Source organism: Melozone crissalis, unplaced genomic scaffold (genome assembly GCF_028551555.1).
Source record: "Melozone crissalis strain CALT ecotype California unplaced genomic scaffold, PUWL_Pcris_2 ptg000536l_1, whole genome shotgun sequence".
Classification (NCBI taxonomy): Eukaryota; Metazoa; Chordata; class Aves; order Passeriformes; family Passerellidae; genus Melozone; species Melozone crissalis.
In genome coordinates this window covers 97,451-123,423 of record NW_026536234.1, presented here as the reverse complement: position 1 = coordinate 123,423, position 25,973 = coordinate 97,451, and the positions used below count along the sequence as shown (strand labels likewise).

The following is a 25,973-nucleotide window of genomic DNA, read 5'->3' as shown; positions in this document are numbered from 1 at the left end:
GGGGGCGTTGCCAAGCCTTAAGCAGGCGCTCTGATTGGCTCTCTGCTTTGATTGACAGCTGCATTCATGCCAAGCACCCAATCAGCGCGCGGCGTGGGGTTTCGAGCGCCAGGCAGGGTTCCGGCGCCGGGCGGATCAAAATCCCCGAATTTCACCCCAAAATCTCCAAATTTCATCCCAAAATCTCCAAATTTCACTCCAAAATTGACAAATTCCAGCCCAAATCTCAGTTTTGCCCCAAATTTCACCTCAGAATCATTGAATTTTGCCTCAAATCCCGAATTTATTTAAAAACCACCAAATCCCCAAATTTCGCCCCAAAATGGCCGAATTCCGGCCCAAATCTGTGAATTTCACCTCAAGATCCCCAAATTTCACCCCCAAATCTTCAAATTCCACCTCAAACCTCCCAAAATCTCCAAATATCCCCACAAAATTCTAAAATCTCACCCCAAAATCTTCAAATTCCAGCTTAAAATACCCAAGTTTAACACCAAATCCACTAATTCTGCCAAAAATCTCCGAATTTTTCACCAAAATTCCTGATTTTCACCCCGAAAACTCTAAATTTCCTCCCCTCAGCGCCGGCAGGGAGAGGCGGGAAACCTGAGGCGAGGGGCGTGACCACGCTTGAACCGCGCTCTGATTTGCTGTACCCTTTGATTGACACACCATCGGGAAGGTTTAGCGAATCAGCGCGCGGCGTGCTTTGAGGGCGCCGGAGCCGCGCAGCTCAAAATCGCCGAATTTCGCCCCAAAATCTTCGCAATTCGCGCACAAATCCCGGAATTTCTCCTCAAACACGAGAATTCCACCCCAAAGTCCCGAATTTTTCCCCAAAATTCCCGAATTTCAACCCAAAAATCACCAAATTTCCTCCCCTCAGCGCCGGGAGCGAGAGGCGGGAAACCTGAGGCGAGGGGCGTGACCACGCCAGAACCTCGCTCTGATTGGCTGTTCTCTTTGATTGACAGGGATTCGGGAGGGGTTTAGCCAATCAGCATTTACTTTGATTGCTCTGGTGTCGCCCGCGTGCACCAGTTCTCGGCCTTCCCTGGTGGTCTAGTGGTTAGGATTCGGCGCTCTCACCGCCGCGGCCCGGGTTCGATTCCCGGTCAGGGAACATTCTTTTCATGTGTCATTTATTTTAAATTTTTCCCAATTTATTTCCGCTTCCGCTCTCGGAATCCTGTTTTTCCTTCCCCCCGTTATTTTTTCTTTAGTCAACAAACAATTTGTTGAATTAGGAAAAAGAAACGTGACGCAATGCTTAAAATATCGAGGATTCTGTCGCGATATGGTCGCGACAGAGCTGAGGCACCGCTGGGATTCGAACCCAGGATCTCCTGTTTACTAGACAGGCGCTTTAACCAACTAAGCCACGGCGCCGCGCGCTCCCACCGCCGCCCTAAATGGGAAAATCCAAAATTCCCAAAAAAAGGAAAAACTCAAAAATCTCAAATTTTCGTGCCCCCAAAATCCAAAAATTTGGGATTTTCTCCCTCACAAAAATGTGAAAATCCCACAATCTCAAATTTTTCCCCCCAAAAAGATCCCAAGTTTCCTCTCCCCTAAAAGGAAAAACCCCAAAATTCCCACATTTTCCCACCCTAAAAGTCCCAAATTTCCGAGACCCCAAAATCCAAAATTTCCCCTCCCCTTAAAAAGGGAAAACCCTAAAAATCTCAATTTTTCTTTTTTCTCTCCCCCTAGAAAGGAAAAATCCTAAAATTCCCAAATTTTTCCTCCACAAAAACCCCAAATTTCCTCTCCATAAAAGAAGAAATAAACCCCAAAATTCCAAATTTCTTTCCCTAAAAAAAATCCCCAATTTTCCTCCCTCAAAAGGGAAAACCCCAAATTCCCAAATTTTTCTTCCCCAGCAAAGGAAAAATTCCAAAAATCCCAAATTTCCTCCCCCCATAAAAAGAAAAAATCCCTAAATTCCCAAATTTTTCCTCCACAAAAAATCCCGAATTTCGCCTCCCCTGAAAAGGAAAAATAAAAACCCCAAAATTCCCAAATTTCCCTTCCCCATAAATGGAAAACCCCAAAATGGAGAAAACCCATAAAATCCCAAATTTTCCTCCCCCAAAATGGAAAAAAATCCAAAATTCCCCCAAAAAGGAGAAAACCCCCAAAATCTCAAATTTTTCCTCCACAAAAAAATCCCAAATTTCCCTTCCCCCAAAAAGAAAAAAACCCAAAATTTCCTAAATTTTCCTCCCCAAAAATCCCAAATTCCCTCTCCCCTAAAAAGGAAAAAATACCCAAAAATCACAATTTTTCCTCCCCCAAATTTTAAGACCCCAGAACCCAAATTTCCAAATGATGGAAAAAACCTTGAATATATGGAAAAATTTAGGAGGAAAAATGAGGGGGGGAAACGAAAAAAAACCGGAAATTTGAGGAAAAAAAAAAAAAGGAAAATTGATGCGAAAATTTGAGGGAAATGGAAAAAATGAGGGAAAAAATTGAAATGAAATTGAAAAATGGAGTGGAAAATGAGGGGAAAAAGGAAAATGAACAGAAAAATTGAGGGTAGAATGTGGTAAAAATGAAGGAAAAAATGGAAAATGGTTGAAAAAATGAGGGAGAATTGAAGTAAAAATCGGGAAAACGATGAAAAAAATTGAAAAATTGAGGGGAAAAAAGGGAAAATTGATGAGAAAATGAAGGGGAAAAACGGGGAATTTGAGGACAAAATGAGGGGGAAATGGGGAAAATGAGGGAAAAATTTGAAATGAAATTGGAAAATTGAGTGGAAAATGAGGGAAATAGGGAAAAAACCAGAAAAATTGAGGGGAAAATAAAGGAAAATTGATGAGAAAATGAGGGGGAAAATGGGAAAATTGAGGGGGGAAAAGGGAAAATTGATGAGATAATGAGGGGGAAAATGGGGAAAATTTGTGGGAAAAAATTGAAATTAATGTGGAAAATTGAGTGGAAAATGAGGGGGGAAAGGGAAAATAAAGAGAAAAATTAAGAAAAAATAGGAAAATTTGGGGAAAGAGTGGGAAAAACTCCAGCTAGCAGAGGATGGTTTCGATCCATCGACCTCTGGGTTATGGGCCCAGCACGCTCCCGCTGCGCCACTCTGCTGCTGCAACCCCTCTCCCGATTAAACCTTAATGTACCTGGCTACCGATGACGTCACCAGCAAGGAAATCTCGCGATTTCTTCACTGCTGGCGCCGCTTCGGTCCCGCGCTTTCCCCAACAGTTTCATTGAGGGTTTTATTTTTAATTTTTCGTTTAATTTTTACGGGGTTTTTGTTCATTTTGTTTTTAAATTTCCCTTTTATTTAATTTCCCCGTTATAAAATTTATTTTTTTCCTTTTTTTAGTTAATCTTCCCTTTTTTTATTTAATTTTTTTTTTTTATTTTATTTTTCCCTTCTTAAATTTTAGTTGTCCCTTTTTTATTCAATTTCCTTTTTTATTCATTTTTTTCCCTTTTTAATTTCAGATCTTCTTTTCGAATGTAACTTTTATATTTGAAATTTAACTTTTCTATTTTTTTCTTTCACTTTCCCCTTAGTTTAAATTTAATTTTTCTCTTCTTTATTTTATTTCTCATTTCGGGAAAAAAAAAAAGAATAGAGAAAAAATAAAAAAAAATAAAATTTGAGATAACTCGGAAAGAACAAGGAGAGATCTGGGGGAAAAAAATTGGGATAATAAAAGAGAAGATTGGGATTTTCCCGTATTTGGCCGGGTCGGGATTCGAACCCGCAATCCTCGGAGCTGAAGCCGCGCCCTGACACCGCCCCTAACCACGCCCCCAGCGCTGACCACGCCCCCTTAGCGCAGCCTATGGGCGCTGGGCGCGGGCGCGCAGCCGCGGACGAGGTGGCCGAGTGGTTAAGGCGATGGACTGCTAATCCATTGTGCTCTGCACGCGTGGGTTCGAATCCCACCCTCGTCGAGAATAACATTTTTGGGTGAAAACCCCCAAATTTTCTTTTTTAGGGTTTCAATCCCAAATTCTCCAATCTCCGCAGATGATTTTTGGGGGAAACACCTCAATTTTGGGATCTCTCTCACGTGAAAATTCCCTTTTTTGCTGATCCATTGTTCTCTGCATGCGTGGGTTCGAATCCCACCCTCGTCAGAACAGAGATTTTGGGGTAAAAAACCGAAATTCCAATTTGTATGGGGTGATCCCAATTTCCCCAATCCCACCCTGAACTGGAACTGCTTTTTTGGGAAAATTCCCCGACATTTGGGTTTAAATCCTCGATTTTGGGCCTAAAACCCGATTTTTTGGCTTCAATCCCCGATTTTCGGCATTTAATCCAAATTTTTTTGGGAAAATCTCCAATTTTTTGAGGGGAATTCTCAATTTTTGGTGGAAAATCCCCGATTTTGGGGGGAAAATCTTCGATTTTTGCGAATAAATTCTTGATTTTGAGGTTTCAAATCACGGATTTTTGGGGTTAAATCCCCGGGTTTTGTGGGAAATCCCCAATTTTGGGATCCCTCTCTCCTGAAAATTCCCTTTTTTTGAAGTGATCCCAAATCCTCCAATCCCACCCTGATTGGGAAACACGGTTTTGGGATGAAAAAACCGAAATTTTCTTTTTTGGGGTTAAATCCCAAATTTCCCAGTCCCATCCGTGTAATGAGATGATTTTTGGGGTGGAACTCCTCGATTTTGGGATTCCTTTCTCCTCAAAATTCCCTTTTTTGGGATGACCCCAAATCCTGCAATCCCACTCTGAGGGGAAAATGCGGTTTTGGGGTGAAATCTCAGAATATTGGCCGGGAATCCCCGATTTTTTTGCGGGAATCTCCGATTTTGGTGTTAAATCCCCAATTTTGGGGAGGAATTCCCAATTTTTGGGTTGAAATCTCCAATTTTTGGCCTTCGATCCTCGATTTTTGAGGTTAAATCCCCAATTTTTGGGGGGTTAAATCCCCGGGTTTTGGGGGAGAAAATTCTTGAGTTTTTGGGTTTAAATCCCCAATTTTGGGGCTGAATCCCAGATTTTTTTTTGGTTCAATGCCCGATTTTGGGGTTTAATCCCCTATTTTGGGGGGGCAAATCCCTGATTTTTGGGCTTGAATCAGAGACTTTTGGCGGGAAATCTCCCATTTGGGGATTAATTCCCGATTTTTGGGGTGAATCCCCGAATTTTTGCAATTAAATGTCCGGGGTTTTGGGGTGAAATCCCCGAATTTTGGGAGGAAATTCCCTGATTTGGGTTTCAACCCCCGATTTTTTGGGGTGAAATCCCCGATTTTTGGTGGGACTTCCGATTTTTGTGGGAAATTCCCAATTTTTGGGATTAAATCCCCAGGTTTTGGCAGGAAATCCCCGATTTTGGAGTTCAATCCCCGATTTTGGGGGTTTCAAATCCCGTTTTTTGGGGGGTAAAATCCCTGATTTTGGGGGGTTAAATCCCTGATTTTTGGGGTTTCAAATCCCGGATTTTTGGGGTGAAATCCCCGAATTTTGGGGTTCAATCCCCTGATTTTTGGCCGGAAATTCCCAGTTTTGGGGTTAAATTCCCGATTTTGGGGTTAAATCCCCAGTTTTTGGGCTTCAATTCCCAATTTTTGTGGTGAAATTCCTCAACTTTTGGGGTTAAATCCCCGATTTTTGGCCGGAAATTCCCAGTTTTGGGGTTAAATTCCCGATTTTTGGGGTGAAATCCCCGAATTTTTGGCATGAAATTTCAAATTTTTGGGGTTCATTCCCCGATTTTCGGCGTGAAATCCCCGATTTTGGGGTTAAATCCCCGATTTTTGGGGTGAAGCCTCCCAATTTTGGGCTTTCAAATCCCTTTTTTTGGGGGGGGCGAGGGTTTAAATCCCCGATTTTTGGAGTGAAATTCAAAATTTTTGGGGTTCAATCCCCGATTTTGGAGTGAAATCCCCGATTTTGGGCTTCAATTCCGAATTTTTGAGGTTTCACAATCCAGGATTTTTGGGTTTCAATCCCCGATTTTTGGGGGGTTAAATCCCTGATTTTGGGGGGGGAATCCCCCATTTTTTGGGGTTCAAATCCCAGATTTTTGGCGGGAAATTCAAAATTTTTGGGGTTCAATCCCCGATTTTGCATTAAATCCCCGATTTTTGGGGGGGGTTAAAGCCCCGATTTTTGGGGTTTAAATCCCCGATTTTTGGGGTCTATTCTCCCATGTTTTGGGTGAAATCCCCGAAATCTGGGGTGAAATTCAAATTTTTGGGGGTTCAATCCCCGATTTTGGGCTTCAATTCCGAATTTTTGAGGTTTCACATCCCGGATATTTGGGTTTAAATCCCCGATTTTGGGGGTTCGATCGCAAATTTTGGCGGGAACCCCCCGATTTTTGGCGGGAAACCCCTGATTTTGGGATCCGTTTCTCCCTAAAATTCCCTTTTAAATCTCCCCCAAACCCCTCCCAGTTTATCCCAGTTTATCCCAGTTTATCCCAGTTTGTCCCAGTTTGTCCCAGTTTGTCCCAGTTTGTCCCAGTCCCCTCCCAGTTCCCGCTCAGGCCCCGCCCATTCCGGCGGTGACGTCATCGCGCGCGAACGCGGCCGGAAGTGGCTCCGGGGGCGGCGGCGGCGCCCGGTGAGAAACTGGGAGAGACTGGGATGGACTGGGATGGACCGGGATGGACCGGGATAAACTGGGAGAGACTGGGATGGACTGGGATGGACCGGGATGGACCGGGATGGACCGGGATAAACTGGGAGAGACTGGGATGGACTGGGATGGGATTGGGATAAACTGGGATGGACTGGGAGGGACTGGGATGGACCGGGATAAACTGGGAGAGACTGGAATGGATTGGGATAAACTGGGAGAGACTGGGATGGACTGGGATGGACTGGGATGGACTGGGATAAACTGGGATGGACTGGGAGGGACTGGGATGGGATTGGGATGGGATTGGGATAAACTGGGAGGGACTGGGATGGACCGGAATTTACTGGGATTTACTGGGGCCGTTCCCAAGTGGATCCCGGGTCCCAAATCCCGAATTTTGAGGGTCCCAAATCCAAAATCCCGAATTTTTGGAGATCCCAAATCCCCAGTTTTGGGGATCCCAAACCCGTCCCAAGAATTCCCAAACCCCAAAATCCCATCTCAAAGAATTCCCAAATCCCAAATTCTCCCTCAGAGGATCCCAAATCCCCAAACCCCAACGCAGGGAATTCCCGAATCCTAAATCCCCAAATCCCATCCCAAAGAATTCCCAAAATCCCAAAATTCCCCTCAGGGGATCCCAGATTCCCCCTCGGGGGATCCCAAACCCCAAAATCCCAAACCCTGAGGGATCCCAAACCCCAAATTCCCCCTTGAAGGGATCCCAAATCCCCAAATCCCAGTGCAGGGAATTCCCAAACCCCAAATCCCATCCTGAGGGATCCCAAATCACCAAATTCCAGCCCAGGGGATTCCAAAATCCCAAATTCCCCAAATTCCCAAAATCCCAAATTCCTAAAAACCCTGAATTCCCAAAATCCCAAATTCCAGCCCAGGGGATCCCAAATCCCAAATCCCACCCAAGGAGATCCCAAATCCCAGAGATCCCTGAGAGGATCCCAAAATCCCAACTTGGAGGATCCCAAATCCCAAAATCCCAACCCTGAGGGATCCCAAACCCCAAATTCCAGCCCAGGAGATCCCAAAATCCCAAATCCCAAACCCTCAGATCCCTGAGAGGATCCCAAATCCATCCCGAGGGATCCCAAATCCCAAATTCCCCTCAGAGGATCCCAAATTCCAAAATCCCAACCCAGGGGATCCCAAATCCCAAATTCCTGCCCAGGGGATCCCAAATCACCAAATTCCCCGAACTCCAAATTCCCAAAATCCCAAATTCCCAGAAAATCCCAAATCCCAAAATCCCAAATTCCCAGAAATCCCAAATCCCAAAATCCAAAAAACCCCAAATCCCAGAAACCCCAAAATCCCAGAAAATCCCAAATCCCAAAATCCCAAAAATCCCAAATTCCCAGAAATTCCCAAAATCCCCGAATTCCCAGAAAATCCCAAATCCCAAAATCCCAAAAACCCCAAATTACCAAAATCCTAAATTCCCAGAAAATTCCCAAATTCCCAGAATCCCCTGCAGGAATCCCCGCCCCGATCACTAATGAGATGCAAATGCATCATTTGCATATTCACAGCACCTCGTTTATCCCCATCCCATCCTGGCACCCAAAAACGGGAATTCCGTCCCCAATTCCCAGAATTCCCATCCCGGATTTTGGGATTTTGGGATTTTGGGATTTTGGGATTTTGGGATTTTGAGTTTTTGTTTTGGGATTTTGGGGATTTGGGATTTTTGGGGTTTGGGGGTTTGGGGATTTGGGGATTTTGGGGATTTGGGATTTTGGGATTTTTGGGGTTTGGGGATTTTGAGGCCTCCTCGGAGCCATCAGAATTCCCAAAATTCTGATCCCAAATTTTGGGATTTTTGGGCCTCCATGACGCCGGAATTCCCAAAATTCCAATCCTGGATTTTGGGATTTTGGGTCTCCTCTGAATTCCCAAAATTCCAATCCCAGATTTTGGGGTTTGGGGCCTCTTCAATGACTTTGGAATTCCTGGAATTCTGATCCCAAATTTTGGGATTTTGGACCCTGGTGGTGACATCAAAATTCCCAAAATTGCGATCCCGGATTTTGGGGATTTGGGGTTTTGGGATTTGGGGATTTTGGGGTTTGGGGATTTTGGGGCCTCTTTGAATCCATCAGAATTCCCAAAATTCTGATCCCAAATTTTGGGATTTTTGGGCCTCCATGACACCGGAATTCCCAAAATTTCAATCCCAGATTTTGGGGTTTTGGGGCTCTTCAATGACTTTGGAATTCCCGGAATTTTGATCCCAAATTTTGGGATTTCGGTCCCTGGTGGTGACATCAAAATTCCCAAAATTGCGATCCTGTATTTTGGGATTTGGGGATTTTGGGATTTGGGGATTTTGGGATTTTGAGTTTTTTATTTTGGGATTTTGGGGATTTGGGATTTTTGGGGATTTGGGATTTTGGGATTTGGGGATTTGGGGATTTTGAGGCCTCCTCAAAGCTATCAGAATTCCCAAAATTCTGATCCCAGATTTTGGGATTTTTGGGCCTCCAAGACACCGGAATTCCCAAAATTTCAATCCCAGATTTTGGGGTTTTGGGGCTCTTCAATGACTTTGGAATTCCCGGAATTTTGATCCCAAATTTTGGGATTTCGGTCCCTGATGGTGACATCAAAATTCCCAAAATTGCGATCCCGGATTTTGGGATTTTGGGGGTTTGAGATTTTGGAATTTGGGGGATTTGGGATTTGGAATTTCGGGGTTTTGGAATTTGGGGATTTTCGGGATTTTGAGGTTTAAGGATTTTGGAATATTGGGAATGCGGGGACTTTGAGATCTGGGGATTTTGGGGCCTCTTTGGATCCATCGGAATTCCCAAAATCGTGATCCCAGATTTTGGGATTTTGGGATTTGGGGCCTCCTTGGAATTCCCAAAATTCCTATCCTGGATTTTGGGGGTTTTGGAGCCTCTTCAATGACTTTGAAATTCCCGGAATTCCGATCCCAAATTACGGAATCCCAGATTATTTTGGGATCCCGCATTTTTGGGATCCGGGATTTTGGGATCCGGGATTATTTTGGGATCCCGGATTTGGAGATCCTGGATTTTGGGATCCCGGATTATTTTGGGGATTTTTCAGAACCGCTCAAATTCTCTGGAATTCCCCGAATTTTTTTTTTGGTCGTTCCTGGGATTGTTCAAATCCCCGAGCTCCACCTGGGGGGGTCCTCGAGGGGATCCCCAAAATCCATTCCTGGGGGATCCCCAAATCCATCCCAGGGAATTCCCAAAGGGATCCCCAAATTCATCCCAGGGAATTCCCGAGGGGATCCCCAAAATCCATCCCAGGGTGGATCCCCAAAATCCATCCCAGGGAATTCCCAAAGGGATCCCCAAATCCACCTCAAAATTCTCAAAGGGACCCCAAATTCAACTCAAGGGATCCCCAAAATCCATCCCTTAGAATTCCCAAAGGGATCCCCAAAATCCATCCCAGGGTGGATCCCCAAAATCCATCCCAGGGAATTCCCAAAGGGATCCCCAAATCCGTGAGGGGGATCCCCAAATCCCACTCAGGAGATTCCCATGGGGATCCCCAAAATTCAACTCAAGGGATCCCCAAATCCATCCCAGGGTGGATCCCCAAAATCCATCCCTTAGAATTCCCAAAGGGATCCCCAAAATCCAGCCCAGGGAATTCCCAAAGGGATCCCCAAAATCCATCCCTGGGAATTCCCGGGGGGATCCCCAAATTCACCTCGGGGTGTTCCCGGGATTCCCCAAATCCCACTCAGGAGATTCCCAAGGGGATCCCCAAATTCACCTCAGAGAATTCCCAAGGTGACCCCAAAATTCAACTCAGGGGATCCCCAAAATCCATCCCAGGGAATTCCCAAAGGGATCCCCAAATTCAGCCCAGGAGATTCCCAAAGGGATCCCCAAATTCAGCCCAGGAGATTCCTGAGGGATCCCCAAATCCATAGGGGGGGATCCCCAAAATCCATCCCAGGGGGATCCCCAAAATCCATCCCTGGGAATTCCCGAGGGGATCCCCAAATTCAGCCCAGAAGATTCCTGAGGGATCCCCAAATCCTCACCTGTCCCCCACCTGTCCCCCACCTGTCCCCCACCTGTCTCACCTGTCCCCACCCCCTTTTCCAGGTGCGACCATGGAGGGCCATTCCCCCTTTGCCCAGGTGATCCCTCACCTGTCCGAGGAAGAGGAGGAGGAGGAACCAGGTGAGGAGGAGGAAGAGCAGCCAGGTGAGGAGGAAGAAGGAACAGGTGAGGAGGAGGAGCAGCCAGGTGAGGAGGAGGAAGAGCAGCCAGGTGAGGAGGAAGAAGGACGAGATGAGGAGGAAGAAGGGACAGGTGAGGAAGGAACAGGTGAAGAACCAGGTGAGGAAGAAGATCCAGGTGAGGAAGATCCAGGTGATGATGAATACCCAGGTGATGAGGAAGAACCAGGTGAGGAAGAACCAGGTGATTATGAAGATCCTGGTGAGGAAGAACCAGGTGATGATCATGAAGAGGATCCAGGTGATGATGATGAAGATCCAGGTGACGATGATGAAGATCCAGGTGACGATGACTGCGAAGACCACCCAGGTGCCTCCCTCCAGGTGCGCCCCCCTCCAGGCGCCCCCTCCTCCCGCCGGCCCCGCCTTTACCTGCGGCCACGCCCACCCCTGGCCGAACCCGGCCCCTCCCACCTGCAGCCCCCCTGGCCCCGCCCACCCGGCGCCCCACCCTCACCTGAGCCAGGTGAGGCCGCCACGCCCGGCTTCGTGCAGCTCATCGACGAGCGCGGCGTCTACTCCACCGCCAAGCTGGTGCTGGGCGGGCGCTCAGGTGCGCCAGGTGAGCCCGGGAACGAGGACGGCAGCGAGGAGGAGGAAGGCGCCGCAGGTAAGGAGGAGGAGGAGGAGGAGGATCTACCTGCCCACCTGGAGATCCGCCGGGTGATCGTGGCCGACAAACCCTTCCAGTGCCCCGCCTGCCCCAAGAGCTTCAAGCGCACCTGGGAGCTGCTGAGCCACCAGGTGGTGCACACCGAGGCGCGCCCCTTCACCTGCCACCTGTGCCGCGCCACCTTCAAGCGCCACTCGGACTTCAAGAGCCACGCCCTGGTGCACACCGAGGAGCGCCCGCACAGGTGCGACCTCTGCGGCAAGCGCTTCAAGCGCTCCTCCAACCTGCAGGAGCACCGCCGCACCCACAGCGGCCAGCGCCCCTTCGCCTGCGCCGCCTGCGCCAAGTCCTTCAAGACGCCCTACGAGCGCCGGCGCCACGCCCTGACGCACCTGGCCGCCGCCGCGTCGGAGGCGGCGCCGCTCCGGTGCGGCGAGTGCGGCAAGGCCTTCCCGGCGGCCGGCGCGCTGCTGCTGCACCGGCGGCGCCGCTGCCAGGACAAGCCGCACGCCTGCGGCGTCTGCGGCAAGCGCTTCGCCCACGGGCACTCGCTGCGCGTGCACGAGCGCGTGCACACCGGCGACCGCCCCTTCCGCTGCGCGCTCTGCGGCAAGGCCTTCAAGCAGAGCAACGCGCTGGCCTCGCACGCGCGCGTGCACACGGGCGAGCGCCCCTTCGCCTGCCGCACCTGCGGCAAGGCCTTCAAGCAGTCCTCCTACCTGGCCGTGCACCAGCGCGCCCACACCGGCGAGCGGCCGTACCGGTGCGAGGCGTGCGGCAAGGCCTTCGCGCGGCCCTCGCTGCTGCTGCAGCACCGGCGCGCCCACAGCCCCGCGCGGCCGCACCAGTGCCGGCACTGCCACCGCTTCTTCAAGGACCTGGCCTACCTGGCCGTGCACGAGAAGGTGCACACGGGCGAGACGCCCTACAAGTGCGGCGTGTGCGCCAAGGGCTTCGCGCACCCCTCCAACCTGCTGCAGCACCGGCGCGTGCACCGCGACACCTGAGACGCGCTCACCTGGACGGGTGAGGGGCACGGGAAAGGCGTGGTGGCGTCACCTGAGCCCCGTGGATGAAGCCCCAGGTGGAAGGACTCGGTACCTGTGAGCCCGGACAGGTGTGAAACCCAAAAATTGAGTTTGGACCCCAGAAAGGTGTGGTGGTAACACCTGGACAGGTGTGAACCCAAAAATTGAGTTTGGACCCCAGAAAGGTGTGGTGGTAACACCTGGACAGGTGTGAACCCAAAAATTGAGTTTGGACCCCAGAAAGGTGTGGTGATAACACCTGGACAGGTGTGAACCCAAAAATTGAGTTTGGACCCCAGAAAGGTGTGGTGGTAACACCTGGACAGGTGTGAACCCAAAAATTGAGTTTGGACCCCAGAAAGGTGTGGTGGTAACACCTGGACAGCGACACCTGAGCTCCAGGTGTGGGAACCCCAGAACTGACCACCTGGACAGGTGTGGTGTCTTCACCTGGAGCACCTGAGCCCCGTGGATGAAGCCCCAGGTGGAAGGACTCGGTACCTGTGAGCCCGGACAGGTGTGAACCCAAAAATCTTCTGTGAACACCTGAAATGTGCAGCAGCAACACCTGGACAGGTGTGCACCCCAAAAACTGAGTTTGGACCCCAAAAAGGTGTGGCGGGAACACCTGGACTGTGACACCTGAGCCCCAGGTGTGGGAACCCCAGAACTGCACACCTGGACAGGTGTGGTGTCTTCACCTGGAGCACCTGAGCCCCGTGGATGAAGCCCCAGGTGGAAGGACTCGGTACCTGTGAGCCCGGACAGGTGTGGACCCCAAAAATTGAGTTTGGACCCCAGAAAGGTGTGGCAGGAACACCTGGACAGTGACACCTGAGCCACAGGTGAGGAGACTTCAGATCTGTGACTCTAGACAGGTGTGGACCCCAAAAATTGAGTTTGGACCCCAAAAAGCTTCACCTGCAACACCTGGACTGCGACACCTGAGCCCCAAGAGTGGAAACCCCAGAACTCCACCCCAGCACAGGTGTGGAACCTGAAACCTCACACCTGACCGGGTGTGGGAACCCCGGACCTGCACACCTGGACAGGTGTGGACCCCAAATCTGCAGCAGCAACACCTGGACAGCGACACCGGAGCCCCAAGATGGGGTGGAGCACACCTGGATGGGGCAGGGCACACCTGGATGGGGCTGTGCACACCTGGATGAGCACACCTGGATGGGGCAGGTGCACACCTGGATGGGGCGGGGCCTTCCCAGGACCCGGATTTTCCCTCTTGGACAATGGGACAGGGACAGCTCACCTGGGCACATTTGGGACACACCTGGGCACACTTTGGGCACTCCTGAGCACACCTGAGCTCACCTGGGACACACCTGAACACACCTGGGGCACACCTCAGATACACCTGGGTGCACCTGAGCACATCTGGGGTTCACCTGGGCACACCTGGGACCTGAGCTCATTTGGGACACACCTGGGCACACTTTGGGCACACCTGGGGCACACCTGAGCACACCTGGGCACATTTGGGACACACTTGACTACACCTGAGCTCACCTGGGGCACACCTAAACACACCTGGGCACACCTAAACACACCTGGGCACACCTGGGACACACCTGACAACACCGGAGCTCACCTGAGCTTACCTGGGGCACACCTAAACACACCTGGGCACACCTGAACACACCTGGGGTACACCTGGGACACACCTGAGCTTACCTGGGACACACCTGACAACACCGGAGCTCACCTGAGCTTACCTGGGGCACACCTGAGCTTACCTGGGCATACCTGAGCTTATCTGGGGAACACCTGGGGCACACCTGAGCTCACCTGAGGGACACCTGAGCTTATCTGAACACACCTGGGGCACACCTGAGCTTACCTGGGCACACCTGAGCTCATCTGGGGAACACCTGGGGCACACCTGAGCTCACCTGATCTCACCTGGGGCACACCTGAGCCCACCTGTCGCACCTTTCCGGGTGGTTCTGTAGTGCTGGGGGTGGGCGGGGCACACCTGGATCGTTCATTAAAGATCATTAATTGATGACGTCATCGCCGGTCTCACCTGGAGCTTCGGGGGCGGAGTCAGCGGGCAGGTGTGGGGGGGGGAACCCCCAAAATTCACACCTGGGGTGGGTGGGGTCACCTGGGATTCACACCTGTCACACCTGGGACGGTTGGGGATTCCCAAAATTCACACCTGGAGGGGTGGGGGACCCCAAAATGCACACCTGGAGGAGTTGGGAACACCTGAGATTCACACCTGTCCCACCTGGGGGGATGGGGAGCCCCAAAATTCGCACCTGGGGTGTTTGGGAACACCTGGGATTCGCACCTGGGGGTGGGGAACACCTCAAAATTCACACCTGTCACACCTGGGAGGGTTTGGGAACACCTGAGATTCACACCTGTCACACCTGCAGGGGGTTGGGATTCCCAAAATTCACACCTGGAGAACAAGAACCTCCCAAAATTCACACCTGGAGGGTTTGGAGACACCTGAGATTCACACCTGGGGGGATTGGGGCATCCCGAAATTCACACCTGTCACACCTGAGGGGGTTGGGATTCCCAAAATTCACACCTGTCTCACCTGGAGGGGTTGGGGACACCTGGGATTCACACCTGTCACACCTGAGGGGATTGGGGATTCCCAAAATTCACACCTGGACAACAAGAACCTCCCAAAATTCACACCTGTCTCACCTGCAGGGGTTGGGAACACCTGAGATTCACACCTGGGAAGGTTTGGAGACCCCAAAATTCACACCTGGGACACCTGGAGGGGTTGGGATTCCCAAAATTCACACCTGGGGAATGGGGACACCTGAGAGTCACACCTGGAGGTGTCTGGGGACGCCTGAGAGTCACACCTGTCACACCTGGGGGGGGGGATGAGGAATTTCCCAAATTCACACCTGGGGGCTCCAGACGCCGTTTTTTATTCATTCACCTGCCCAGGTGTGCGGGGACACCTGAGCTGCCAAAGAGGGAGGGGGGAGGGGCCAGGTGAGGGCTCCAGGTCAGGTCCAGGTGAGGTTCAACTGAGGAGTTCAGGTGAGAGATTCCAGGTGAGGGTTCCAGGTGAGAGGAGCCAGGTGAGGATTCCAGGTGAGATTCCAGGTGAGGACTCCAGGTGAGCGATCCCAGGTGAGAGCAGCCAGGTGAGAGGTTCAGGTAAGAGATTCCAGGTGAACTCCAGGGGAAGATTCCAGGTGAGAGCAGCCAGGTGGGGAGGGCCGGGTGAGGTTCAGGTGAGAAATTCCAGGTGAGGATTCCAGGTGAGAGCAGCAAGGTGAGGGCGGCCAGGTGAGGATTGCAGGTGAGAGGTTCAGGTGAGAGATTCAGGTGAGAGATTCAGGTGAGAGATTCCAGGTGAGGATTCCAGGTGAGGTTCAGGTGAGACACTCCAGGTGAGCTTCAAGGTGAGAAGGACCAGGTGAAGATTCCAGGTGAGATGTTCAGGTGAGAGCAGCCAGGTGAGGTTCAGGTGAAGATTCCAGGTGAGAAATTCCAGGTGAGGTTCAGATGAGAGGTTCAGGTGAGAGATTCCAGGTGAGGATTCCAGGTGAGAGGTTCAGGTGAGGAGTTCAGGTAAGAGATTCAGGTGAGAGATTCCAGGTGAGGATTCCAGGTGAGAGCGGCCAGGTGAGGTTCAGGTGAGAAATTCCAGGTGAGGAAATCCAGGTGAGAGGTCCAGGTGAGGATTCCAGGTGAGAAATTCCAGATGAAGGATTCCAGGTGAGGAAATCCAGGTGAGGCTCAGGTGAGGGAACCCAGGTGAGGATTCCAGGTGAGGTTCAGGTGAGGAATCCAGGTGAGAAGTTCAGGTAAGAGGTTCCAGTCCCCAGGTGAGCTCCTCCAGGTGAGCTCCACCAGGTGAGTTCCAGGTGAGTTCCAGGTGAGTTCCAGTCCCAGGTGAGCTCCTCCAGGTGAGCTCCTCCAGGTGAGTTTCACCAGGTGAGCCCCTCCAGGTGAGCTCAGGGGGCGTCGTCCATCAGCTGCAGCTCCTCCCCCTGGCCAGGTGAGCTCCTCCTGGGCAGGTAAATGGCGCCGGGGACCCTCGGGGCGTCCAGGTGAGCTGGGGACACACCTGGGGTCACCTGGGGTCACCTGGGGACACACCTGAGGACACCTGGGGTCACCTGGGGTCACCTGGGGACACACCTTAGGACACCTGGGGTCACCTGGGACACACCTGGGGACACACCTGGGGGGGCGGGGCTCACCTGGGACGCACCTGGGACACACCTGGGGACACCTGGGACACACCTGGGGTCACCTGGGGACACCTGGGGTCACCTGGGACACACCTAGGGACACACCTGGGGGGGCGAGGCTCACCTGGGACGCACCTGGGGACACCTGGGACACACCTGGGGTCACCTGGGGTCACCTGGGACACACCTGGGGGGGCGGGGCTCACCTGGGACACACCTGGGGCACACCTGGGACACACCTGGGGTCACCTGGGGTCACCTGGGGACACACCTGGGGGGGCGAGGCTCACCTGGGACACACCTGGGGCACACCTGGGACACACCTGGGGTCACCTGGGACACACCTGAGCATGGGGACACACCTGGATGCACCTGGGGACACTTGAGACACACCTGGGACACACCTGGGACTCACCTGGGACACACCTGGGGATGGGGACACACCTGGGGACACACCTGGGACCCACCCGGGACTCACCTGGGGACATTGGGGACACACCTGGGACACACCTGGGGATGGGGACACACCTGGGACCCACCCGGGACTCACCTGGGACACACCTGGGACTCACCTGAGGTCACCTGGGCACACCTGGGACTCACCTGGGGACACACCTGGGGACGCCTGGGGGGGCGGGGCTCACCTGGAACACACCTGGGACAAACCTGGGACTCACCTGGGGACACACCTGGGGATGGGGACACACCTGGGGCACACCTGGGGACACCTGGGGACATACCTGGGGACACCTGGGACACACCTGGGGATGGGGACACACCTGGGACCCACCCGGGACTCACCTGGGACACACCTGGCCCGCAAGGTGAGCCAGAGCAGGGCCCCGCCCAGTGACGTCAGCAGCACCAGCAGCGCCACCAGGTACGAGCAGGAGGGGGCAGCACCTGGGGACAGGTGAGGGGGCAGGGGGAGACGTCACACCTGGACTCACCTGTACCAGACGTCACACCTGTCCCATCCTCACCTGTCCTTACCTGTCCCACCCTTCTCACCTGGACTCACCTGTCCCAGATGTCCTTACGTGTCCTTACCTGTCCCAATCCTCTTATCTGTCTCACCTGTCCTGGTTCTTCTCACCTGCCCCACCTTCACCTGTCCTACCTGTCCTGGGCCCTTCTCACCTGTCCTCACCTGTCCTATTCTTTTCACCTGTCCTTACCTGTCCCAACCTTCTCACCTGTCTCACCTGTCCTCACCTATTCCAGCTTTCTCATGTGTGTCACCTGTTCTGATTCTTCTCACCTGTCCTAATTTTCTCACCTGTCCTCACCTGTCCCACCGTTCTCTACCTAGACTCACCTGCCCCACCCTTCTCACCTGTCCTTACCTGTCCTCACCTGTCCCACCCTTCTCACCTGTCCCACCTTCACCTGTCCCACCTGTCCTGGTTCAAGCTGTCACACCTGGCCTGGCTCCTCTCACCTGGCCTGGTGTCTCACCTGGGGCTCACCTGGAGCCCCTCCCCCACACCTGTCCATCACCTTTGGCCCCTCCCCCTCACATTTAACCCCTCCCCTGCGCCTTTAGCTCCTCCCCTTCACCTTTGGCCCCTCCCCCGCACCTCTCCCAGACCCTTAGCCCCTCCCCCTCACCTGTCCCATACTTGTGGCCCCTCCCCCTCCCATTTATCCCCTCCCCCACACCACTGGCCCCTCCCCCCACTTTTAGCCCCTCCCCCACACCTGTCCCATACCTTTAGCCCCTCCCCCACACCTGGGGCTCACCTTTAGCCCCTCCCCCCACCTTTGACCCCTCCCTCCGTAGCTCCTCCCCCTCCCCTTTGGCCCCTCCCCCCTCACCTGGAGCCCATCCCCCACACCTGTCCCTCCCCTTTGGCCCCTCCCCTCCCCTCCCCTTTGGCCCCTCCCCCTCACCTTTAGCCACTCCCCCCACACCTGTCCCTTCCCTTTAGCCCCTCCCCCCCCGCTCACCTTTGGGCAGCTCGCACCTGAGCTCGGCCGCCGCCCCCCCCGCGCAGGTGCCCGGCCCCGCCCCCTCCTGCAGGCACTCGGCCAGGTGCGCCTCGGAGCCGTCACAGGTGAGCCCGGACAGGTAAGGCGGCCCCGGGGCCGGGCGGGGCTGCCCCTGGGACAGGTGAGGCTGGGCCAGGTGCGGCCCCGCAGGTGCGCTGAGGGCGGGGCCGCAGCCCAGCTGCCGGCACAGCACCTGCGCCTCGGGCAGCCCCCAGGTGAGGCCGCACACCTGCAGCCAGGTGCGGTTCAGCAGCACCTGCACCTGCCCCGAGCAGGGCCCGGCCCCGCCCCGCAGCCGCACCTGGGGGGGATCCGCACCTGCATGGGGGGGGGGGACACGGGGTCAGGGGGGCGGGGACGGGTGGGGACAGGTGAGCGCACCTGGGGACACCTGGGAACACCTGGGGGCACCTGGGCACACCTGGGCACACCTGTCCAGGTGCTCATCTGTCCCTCCAGGTGCTCACCTGTCCCCCTATACCTGTCCCAGGTGCTCACCTGTGCTCACCTGTGCTCACCTGTGCTCACCTGTGCTCACCTGTCCCTTACCTGTGCACACCTGTTACTCTGTACCTGTCCCAGGTGCTCACCTGCGCTCACCTGTCCCCCTATACCTGTCCCAGGTGCACACCTGTGCTCACCTGTGCTCACTTGTGCACACCTGTCCCTCACCTGTGCTCACCTGTCCCTCTTTTCCTGTCCCCCCAGGTGCTCACCTGTCCCCCCATACCTGTCCCAGGTGCTCACCTGCGCACACCTGTGCTCACCTGTCTCTCACCTGCGCACACCTGTCCCTCTATACCTGTCCCAGATTCTCACCTGTGCTCACCTGTGCTCACTTGTGCACACCTGTCCCTCACCTGTGCTCACCTGTCCCTCTTTTCCTGTCCCCCCAGGTGCTCACCTGTCCCCCCATACCTGTCCCAGGTGCTCACCTGCGCACACCTGTGCTCACCTGTCCCTCACCTGCGCACACCTGTCCCTCTATACCTGTCCCAGATTCTCACCTGTGCTCACCTGCGCTCACCTGTCCCCCTATACCTGTCCCAGGTGCACACTTGTCCCTCACCTGCGCTCACCTGTGCTCACCTGCGCACACCTGTCCCTCACCTGAGCACACCTGCGCACGCCTGTGCTCATGTGCGCACACCTGTCCCCTCACCTGCGCACACCTGTGCTCACCTGCGCTCACCTGTCCCTCTATACCTGTCCCAGGTGCACACCTGTCCCTCACCTGAGCACACCTGCGCACACCTGTGCTCATGTGCGCACACCTGTCCCCTCACCTGCGCACACCTGTGCTCACCTGCGCACACCTGTCCCCTCACCTGCGCACACCTGTGCTCACCTGCGCTCACCTGTCCCTCTATACCTGTCCCAGGTGCACACCTGTCCCCTCACCTGCGCACACCTGCGCACACCTGCGCACACCTGTCCCCTCACCTGCGCACACCTGTGCTCACCTGCGCACACGGCGGCCGCGTCCTCCTCGTGCCCGCAGCCCGCGCTGTCCCCCCAGGCGCCGCGGTCGCACCTGTCCAAGGTGAGCTCCTCACCTGTGCAGCGCACCCGGCCCAGCCACACGGGGCCCTCACCTGGCCCGAACGGCGCCGCCCCGGGCGCGGCCAGGGCGGGGCCGCAGCGCACCTGGCGGCAGGTGACGCGCGCGGCCGCCAGGTCCCAGGCGCGCCCGCACACCGAGCCCCACCTGCCCAGGTGCAGCAGCTCCACCCGCCCCGCGCACCTGTGCGGGCCCCCGGCCAGGCGCACCTGGGCACGGGGGGAGGGGACAGGTGAGGGGGGCGGGGGAGGGGCTGCGGAGAGACAGGGGAGAGAGCGACAGGTGAGACGGGTGAGGGATGGACAGGTGAGGGATGCACAGGTGAGACAGGTGAGGGATATGGGGAGGGATGGACAGGTGAGGGATGGACAGGTGAGACAGGTGAGGGATATGGGGAGGGATGGACAGGTGAGACAGGTGAGGGGTGGACAGGTGAGGGATGGACAGGTGAGACGGGTGAGGGATGGACAGGTGAGGGATTGGACAGGTGAGACAGGTGAGGGATATGGGGAGGGATGGACAGGTGAGACAGGTGAGGGATGAACAGGTGAGGGATGGACAGGTGAGGGATGGACAGGTGAGGGATTGGACAGGTGAGACAGGTGAGGGATATGGGGAGGGATGGACAGGTGAGACAGGTGAGGGGATGGACAGGTGAGGGGATGGACAGGTGAGGGATGAACAGGTGAGGGATGGACAGGTGAGTGATGGACAGGTGAAGGGATGGACAGGTGAGGGATGGACAGGTGACAGGTGAGTGATGGACAGGTGAAGGGATGGACAGGTGAGGGATTGGACAGGTGAGACAGGTGAGGGATGGACAGGTGAGGGATGGACAGGTGAGGGATTGGACAGGTGAGACAGGTGAGGGATGGACAGGTGAGGGATGCACAGGTGAGACTGGGGAGGGATGGACAGGTGAGGGATGGACAGGTGAGGGATGGACAGGTGAGGGATTGGACAGGTGAGACTGGGGAGGGATGGACAGGTGAGGGATGGACAGGTGAGGGATGGACAGGTGAGGGATGGACAGGTGAGGGATTGGACAGGTGAGACTGGGGAGGGATGGACAGGTGAGGGATGGACAGGTGAGGGATGGACAGGTGAGGGATGGACAGGTGAGGGATTGGACAGGTGAGACAGGTGAGGGATGGACAGGTGAGGGATGCACAGGTGAGACTGGGGAGGGATGGACAGGTGAGGGATGGACAGGTGAGGGATGGACAGGTGAGGGATTGGACAGGTGAGACAGGTGAGGGATGGACAGGTGAGGGATGCACAGGTGAGACAGGTGAGGGATATGGGGAGGGATGAACAGGTGAGGGATGGACAGGTGAGAGATGGACAGGTGACAGGTGAGTGATTGGACAGGTGAAGGGATGGACAGGTGAGGGGATGGACAGGTGAGGGATGCACAGGTGACGGGTGAGTGATGGACAGGTGAGTGATGGACAGGTGAGGGATGAACAGGTGAGGGATTGGACAAGTGAGGGATTGGACAGGTGAGACAGGTGAGCACCTGGGACAGGTGAGTGAATGGACAGGTGAGGGATTGGACAGGTGACAGGTAAGGGAGGGACAGGTGAGTGATGGACAGGTGAGACAGGTGAGGGATATGGGGAGGGACAGGTGAGTGATTGGACAGGTGAGCACCTGGAACAGGTGAGGGTGTGGGGAAACAGGTGAGCGACAGGTGAGACAGGTGAGGGAGGGACAGGTGAGCACCTGGGGGGACAGGTAAGGGATGGACAGGAGAGGGATGTTGAGGGATAGAGAGGGGACAGGTGAGGGACAGGTGGGGGGATGGACAGGTCAGGGAAAACAGGTGCTCACCTGCGCTCACCTGCCCCACCTGTCCGTACCTGCCCCACCTGTCCGTGCTCACCTGCGCCTTCTCGCTCACCTGCGCACTCCACGGCCGCGTCGCGCTCGTGCCCGCAGGTGCTGCTGCCCCAGGGGGGGGCGGGGCACTGCCCCAGGTGCCGCTCGCTGCCCGCGCAGGTGAGGTCGCTCAGCCACACCTGGCCGGAGCCACGCCCGAACCGCGCCCCGCCCGGGGCGGAGAGAGCCCGGCCACAGCCCAGCTGGTGACACACCACCTGTGGGACAGGTAAATACAGGTGAGTGACACACCTGTGGGACAGGTAAATACAGGTGAGTGACACACACACACCTGTGGGACAGGTAAATACAGGTGAGTGACACACCACCTGTGGGACAGGTAAATACAGGTGAGTGACACACCTGTGGGACAGGTAAATACAGGTGAGTGACACACACACACCTGTGGGACAGGTAAATACAGGTGAGTGACACACCTGTGGGACAGGTAAATACAGGTGAGTGACACTGAACACACCTGTGGGACAGGTAAATACAGGTGAGTGACACACCACCTGTGGGACAGGTAAATACAGGTGAGTGACACTGAACACACCTGTGGGACAGGTAAATACAGGTGAGTGACACTGAACACACCTGTGGGACAGGTAAATACAGGTGAGTGACACTGAACACACCTGGGGACAGGTAAATACAGGTGAGTGACACACACACACCTGTGGGACAGGTAAATACAGGTGAGTGACACTGAACACACCTGGGGACAGGTAAATACAGGTGAGTGACACACCACCTGTGGGACAGGTAAATACAGGTGAGTGACACACACACACCTGTGGGACAGGTAAATACAGGTGAGTGACACACCACCTGTGGGACAGGTAAATACAGGTGAGTGACACACACACACCTGTGGGACAGGTAAATACAGGTGAGTGACACTGAACACACCTGTGGGACAGGTAAATACAGGTGAGTGACACACCACCTGTGGGACAGGTAAATACAGGTGAGTGACACACACACACCTGTGGGACAGGTAAATACAGGTGAGTGACACACCACCTGTGGGACAGGTAAATACAGGTGAGTGACACACACACACCTGTGGGACAGGTAAATACAGGTGAGTGACACACCACCTGTGGGACAGGTAAATACAGGTGAGTGACACTGAACACACCTGTGGGACAGGTAAATACAGGTGAGTGACACACCACCTGTGGGACAGGTAAATACAGGTGAGTGACACACACACACCTGTGGGACAGGTAAATACAGGTGAGTGACATTGAACACACCTGGGGACAGGTAAATACAGGTGAGTGACGCACACACACCTGTGGGACAGGTAAATACAGGTGAGTGACACACACACACCTGTGGGACAGGTAAATACAGGTGAGTGACACACCACCTGTGGGACAGGTAAATACAGGTGAGTGACACACACACACCTGTGGGACAGGTAAATACACCTGGGTGAGGGACACTGAACACACCTGGGGACAGGTAAACACACCTGAGTGACATTAAATACACCCATGGGACAGGTAAATACAGGTGAGTGACACACACACACCTGGGGACAGGTAAATACAGGTGAGTGAGGCACACTGAACACACCTGGGGGACAGGTAACACACCCGGTGAGCCAGGTAAACACACCTGAGTGACATTAAATACACCCATGGGGCAGGTAAATGCAGGTGAGTGACACACATACACCTGGGGACAGGTAAGTACAGGTGAGTGACACTGAACACACCTGGGGACAGGTAAGTACAGGTGAGTGAGCCAGGGACACACCTGGGGACAGGTAAATACAGGTGAGTGAGGCACACTGAACACACCTGGGGGACAGGTAACACACCCGGTGAGCCAGGTAAACACACCTGAGTGACATTAAATACACCCATGGGACAGGTAAATACAGGTGAGTGACACTGAACACACCTGGGGACAGGTAAATACAGGTGAGTGACACACATACACCTGGGGACAGGTAAATACAGGTGAGTGAGCCAGGGACACACCTGGGGACAGGTAAATACAGGTGAGTGACATTGAACACACCTGGGGACAGGTAAATACAGGTGAGTGACACACACACACCTGGGGACGGGTAAATACAGGTGAGTGACCTTAAACACACCTGGGGGACAGGTAAATACAGGTGAGTGAGCCAGGGACACACCTGAGTGACCTTAAACACGCCTGGGGACAGGTAACACACCTGGGCGACCTAAAACACACCTGGGTGACCCCAAGCACACCTGAGCTCTCTCAGGGACACACCTGAGCTCACCTGGGCATCCCCAGGGCTCACCTGTGCCCCCCCCCCCTCACCTGCCCCACCTGTGCTCACCTGGGCACCGCTCAGGTCCCACCTGAGCCCACCCCACCCTCACCTGTTCCCCCTGCCCTCACCTGTCCCCGCCTGTCCCCTCACCTCTGCCCACCTGTCCCCTCACTTGTGCTCACCTGTGCTCACCTGTGCTCACCTGTCCCACCTGAGCTCACCTGTCCCACCTGAGCTCACCTGTCCCCCCCTTTATCCTCACCTGTCCCCCCCATGCTCACCTGTGCAGCCCCTCAGGAACCCCCCCAGCCTCACCTGTGCTCACCTGTCTCACCTGTGCTCACCTGTCCCCCCCACCCTCACCTGTCTCCCCTCACCTGTCCCACCTGTGCTCATCTGTGGAGCCCCTCTGAAACCCCCCCAGCCTTACCTGTGTCACCTGTCTCCACCTGTGCTCACCTGTCCCACCTGTCCCCCCCTTTACCCTCACCTGTGCTCACCTGTCCCCACCTGGGCTCACCTGTGTTCACCTGTCCCACCTGTCCCCCCCTTTACCCTCACCTGCCCCCTCCTGTCCCCCCCCATGCTCACCTGTCCCCACCTGTCCCCACACCTGTGCTCACCTGTGCAGCCCCTCAGGACACCCTTACCCTCACCTGTGTCACCTGTGTCACCTGTCCCCCCCTTTACCCTCACCTGTCTCACCTGTCCCCACCTGTGCTCACTTGTCTCACCTGTCCCCCCCTTTACCCTCACCTGTCCCCACCTGTCCCCACACCTGTGCTCACCTGTCTCACCCTCACCTGTCCTCTCCTGTCCCCCCCTTTACCCTCACCTGTCTCACCTGTCCCCACCTGTGCTCACCTGTCTCACCTGTCCCCACCTGTCCCCACCTGTCCTCTCCTGTCCCCCCCTTTACCCTCACCTGTCTCACCTGTCCCCACCTGTGCTCACCTGTCCCCACCTGTCCCCACCTGTCCTCTCCTGTCCCCCCCTTTACCCTCACCTGTCTCACCTGTCCCCCCCCCCGTGCTCACCTGGGCGTCGCTCAGGTCCCAGCCGCGGTCGCAGACGCTGCCCCAGCGCCCCTCGTGCAGCACCTCCACCCTACCTGCGCACAGGTGGGGCCCGGCCGCCAGCCGCACCGCACCTGAGCTGGAGTTACCTGCGGGGATACGGACAGGTGAGGGGCAGGGACAGGTGAGGCTCACCTGAGCTGGAGTTACCTGCGGGGATACGGACAGGTGAGGGGCAGGGACAGGTGAGGCTCACCTGGACAGGTGAGACACGCCTTATAGGAGCCCCCCCCTCACCTGTGCACACCTGTCCATATCACACCTGTGCACACCTGTACACACACCTGTCCGCACTCACCTGCGCAGATCACACCTGTGCACACCTGTCCGTGTCTCACCTGCACAGATCACACCTGTGCACACCTGTCCGTGTCTCACCTGCGCAGATCACACCTGCGTCCTCCCCATGGTGGCAGCTGTGCTCCCCCCATGCTCGGTGTCACACCTGTCCCTATCACACCTGCACACACCTGTCTCACCTGCACACCCCTGTCTCACCTGTCCATATCACACCTGTGCACACACCTGTCCGCAC

At 54.9% G+C, this 25,973-nt stretch overlaps 1 protein-coding gene and 4 non-coding genes across 5 annotated transcripts; 3 read left to right on the top strand and 2 right to left on the bottom strand.

Annotated features, from left to right (window-relative positions):
- The first annotated feature begins 1,051 nt into the window (after positions 1–1,051).
- TRNAE-CUC (transfer RNA glutamic acid (anticodon CUC)) lies at positions 1,052–1,123 on the top strand. Its single transcript has one exon. It is a non-coding gene; the product is annotated as a tRNA-Glu (tRNA).
- A 192-nt stretch (positions 1,124–1,315) lies between these two features.
- TRNAT-AGU (transfer RNA threonine (anticodon AGU)) lies at positions 1,316–1,389 on the bottom strand. The gene has a single exon. It is a non-coding gene; the product is annotated as a tRNA-Thr (tRNA).
- Positions 1,390–3,030: 1,641 nt separating this feature from the next.
- Positions 3,031–3,102, bottom strand: TRNAM-CAU (transfer RNA methionine (anticodon CAU)). Its single transcript has one exon. It is a non-coding gene; the product is annotated as a tRNA-Met (tRNA).
- A 743-nt stretch (positions 3,103–3,845) lies between these two features.
- TRNAS-GCU (transfer RNA serine (anticodon GCU)) lies at positions 3,846–3,927 on the top strand. Its single transcript has one exon. It is a non-coding gene; the product is annotated as a tRNA-Ser (tRNA).
- Positions 3,928–6,532: 2,605 nt separating this feature from the next.
- Positions 6,533–12,448, top strand: LOC128950268 (zinc finger protein 883-like). The gene is made up of 2 exons (XM_054295151.1): positions 6,533–6,561; positions 10,692–12,448. The coding sequence occupies exon 2, from the start codon at positions 10,700–10,702 to the stop codon at positions 12,446–12,448; it is 1,749 nt and encodes a 582-aa protein (XP_054151126.1). The 5' UTR covers positions 6,533–6,561; positions 10,692–10,699.
- The last annotated feature ends 13,525 nt before the right edge of the window (positions 12,449–25,973 follow it).

Coding starts and splice junctions, on each gene's coding strand:
- LOC128950268 (XM_054295151.1), top strand. CDS start 10,700: ATGGAGGGCCATTCCCCCTTTGCCCAGGTGATCCCTCACCTGTCCGAG.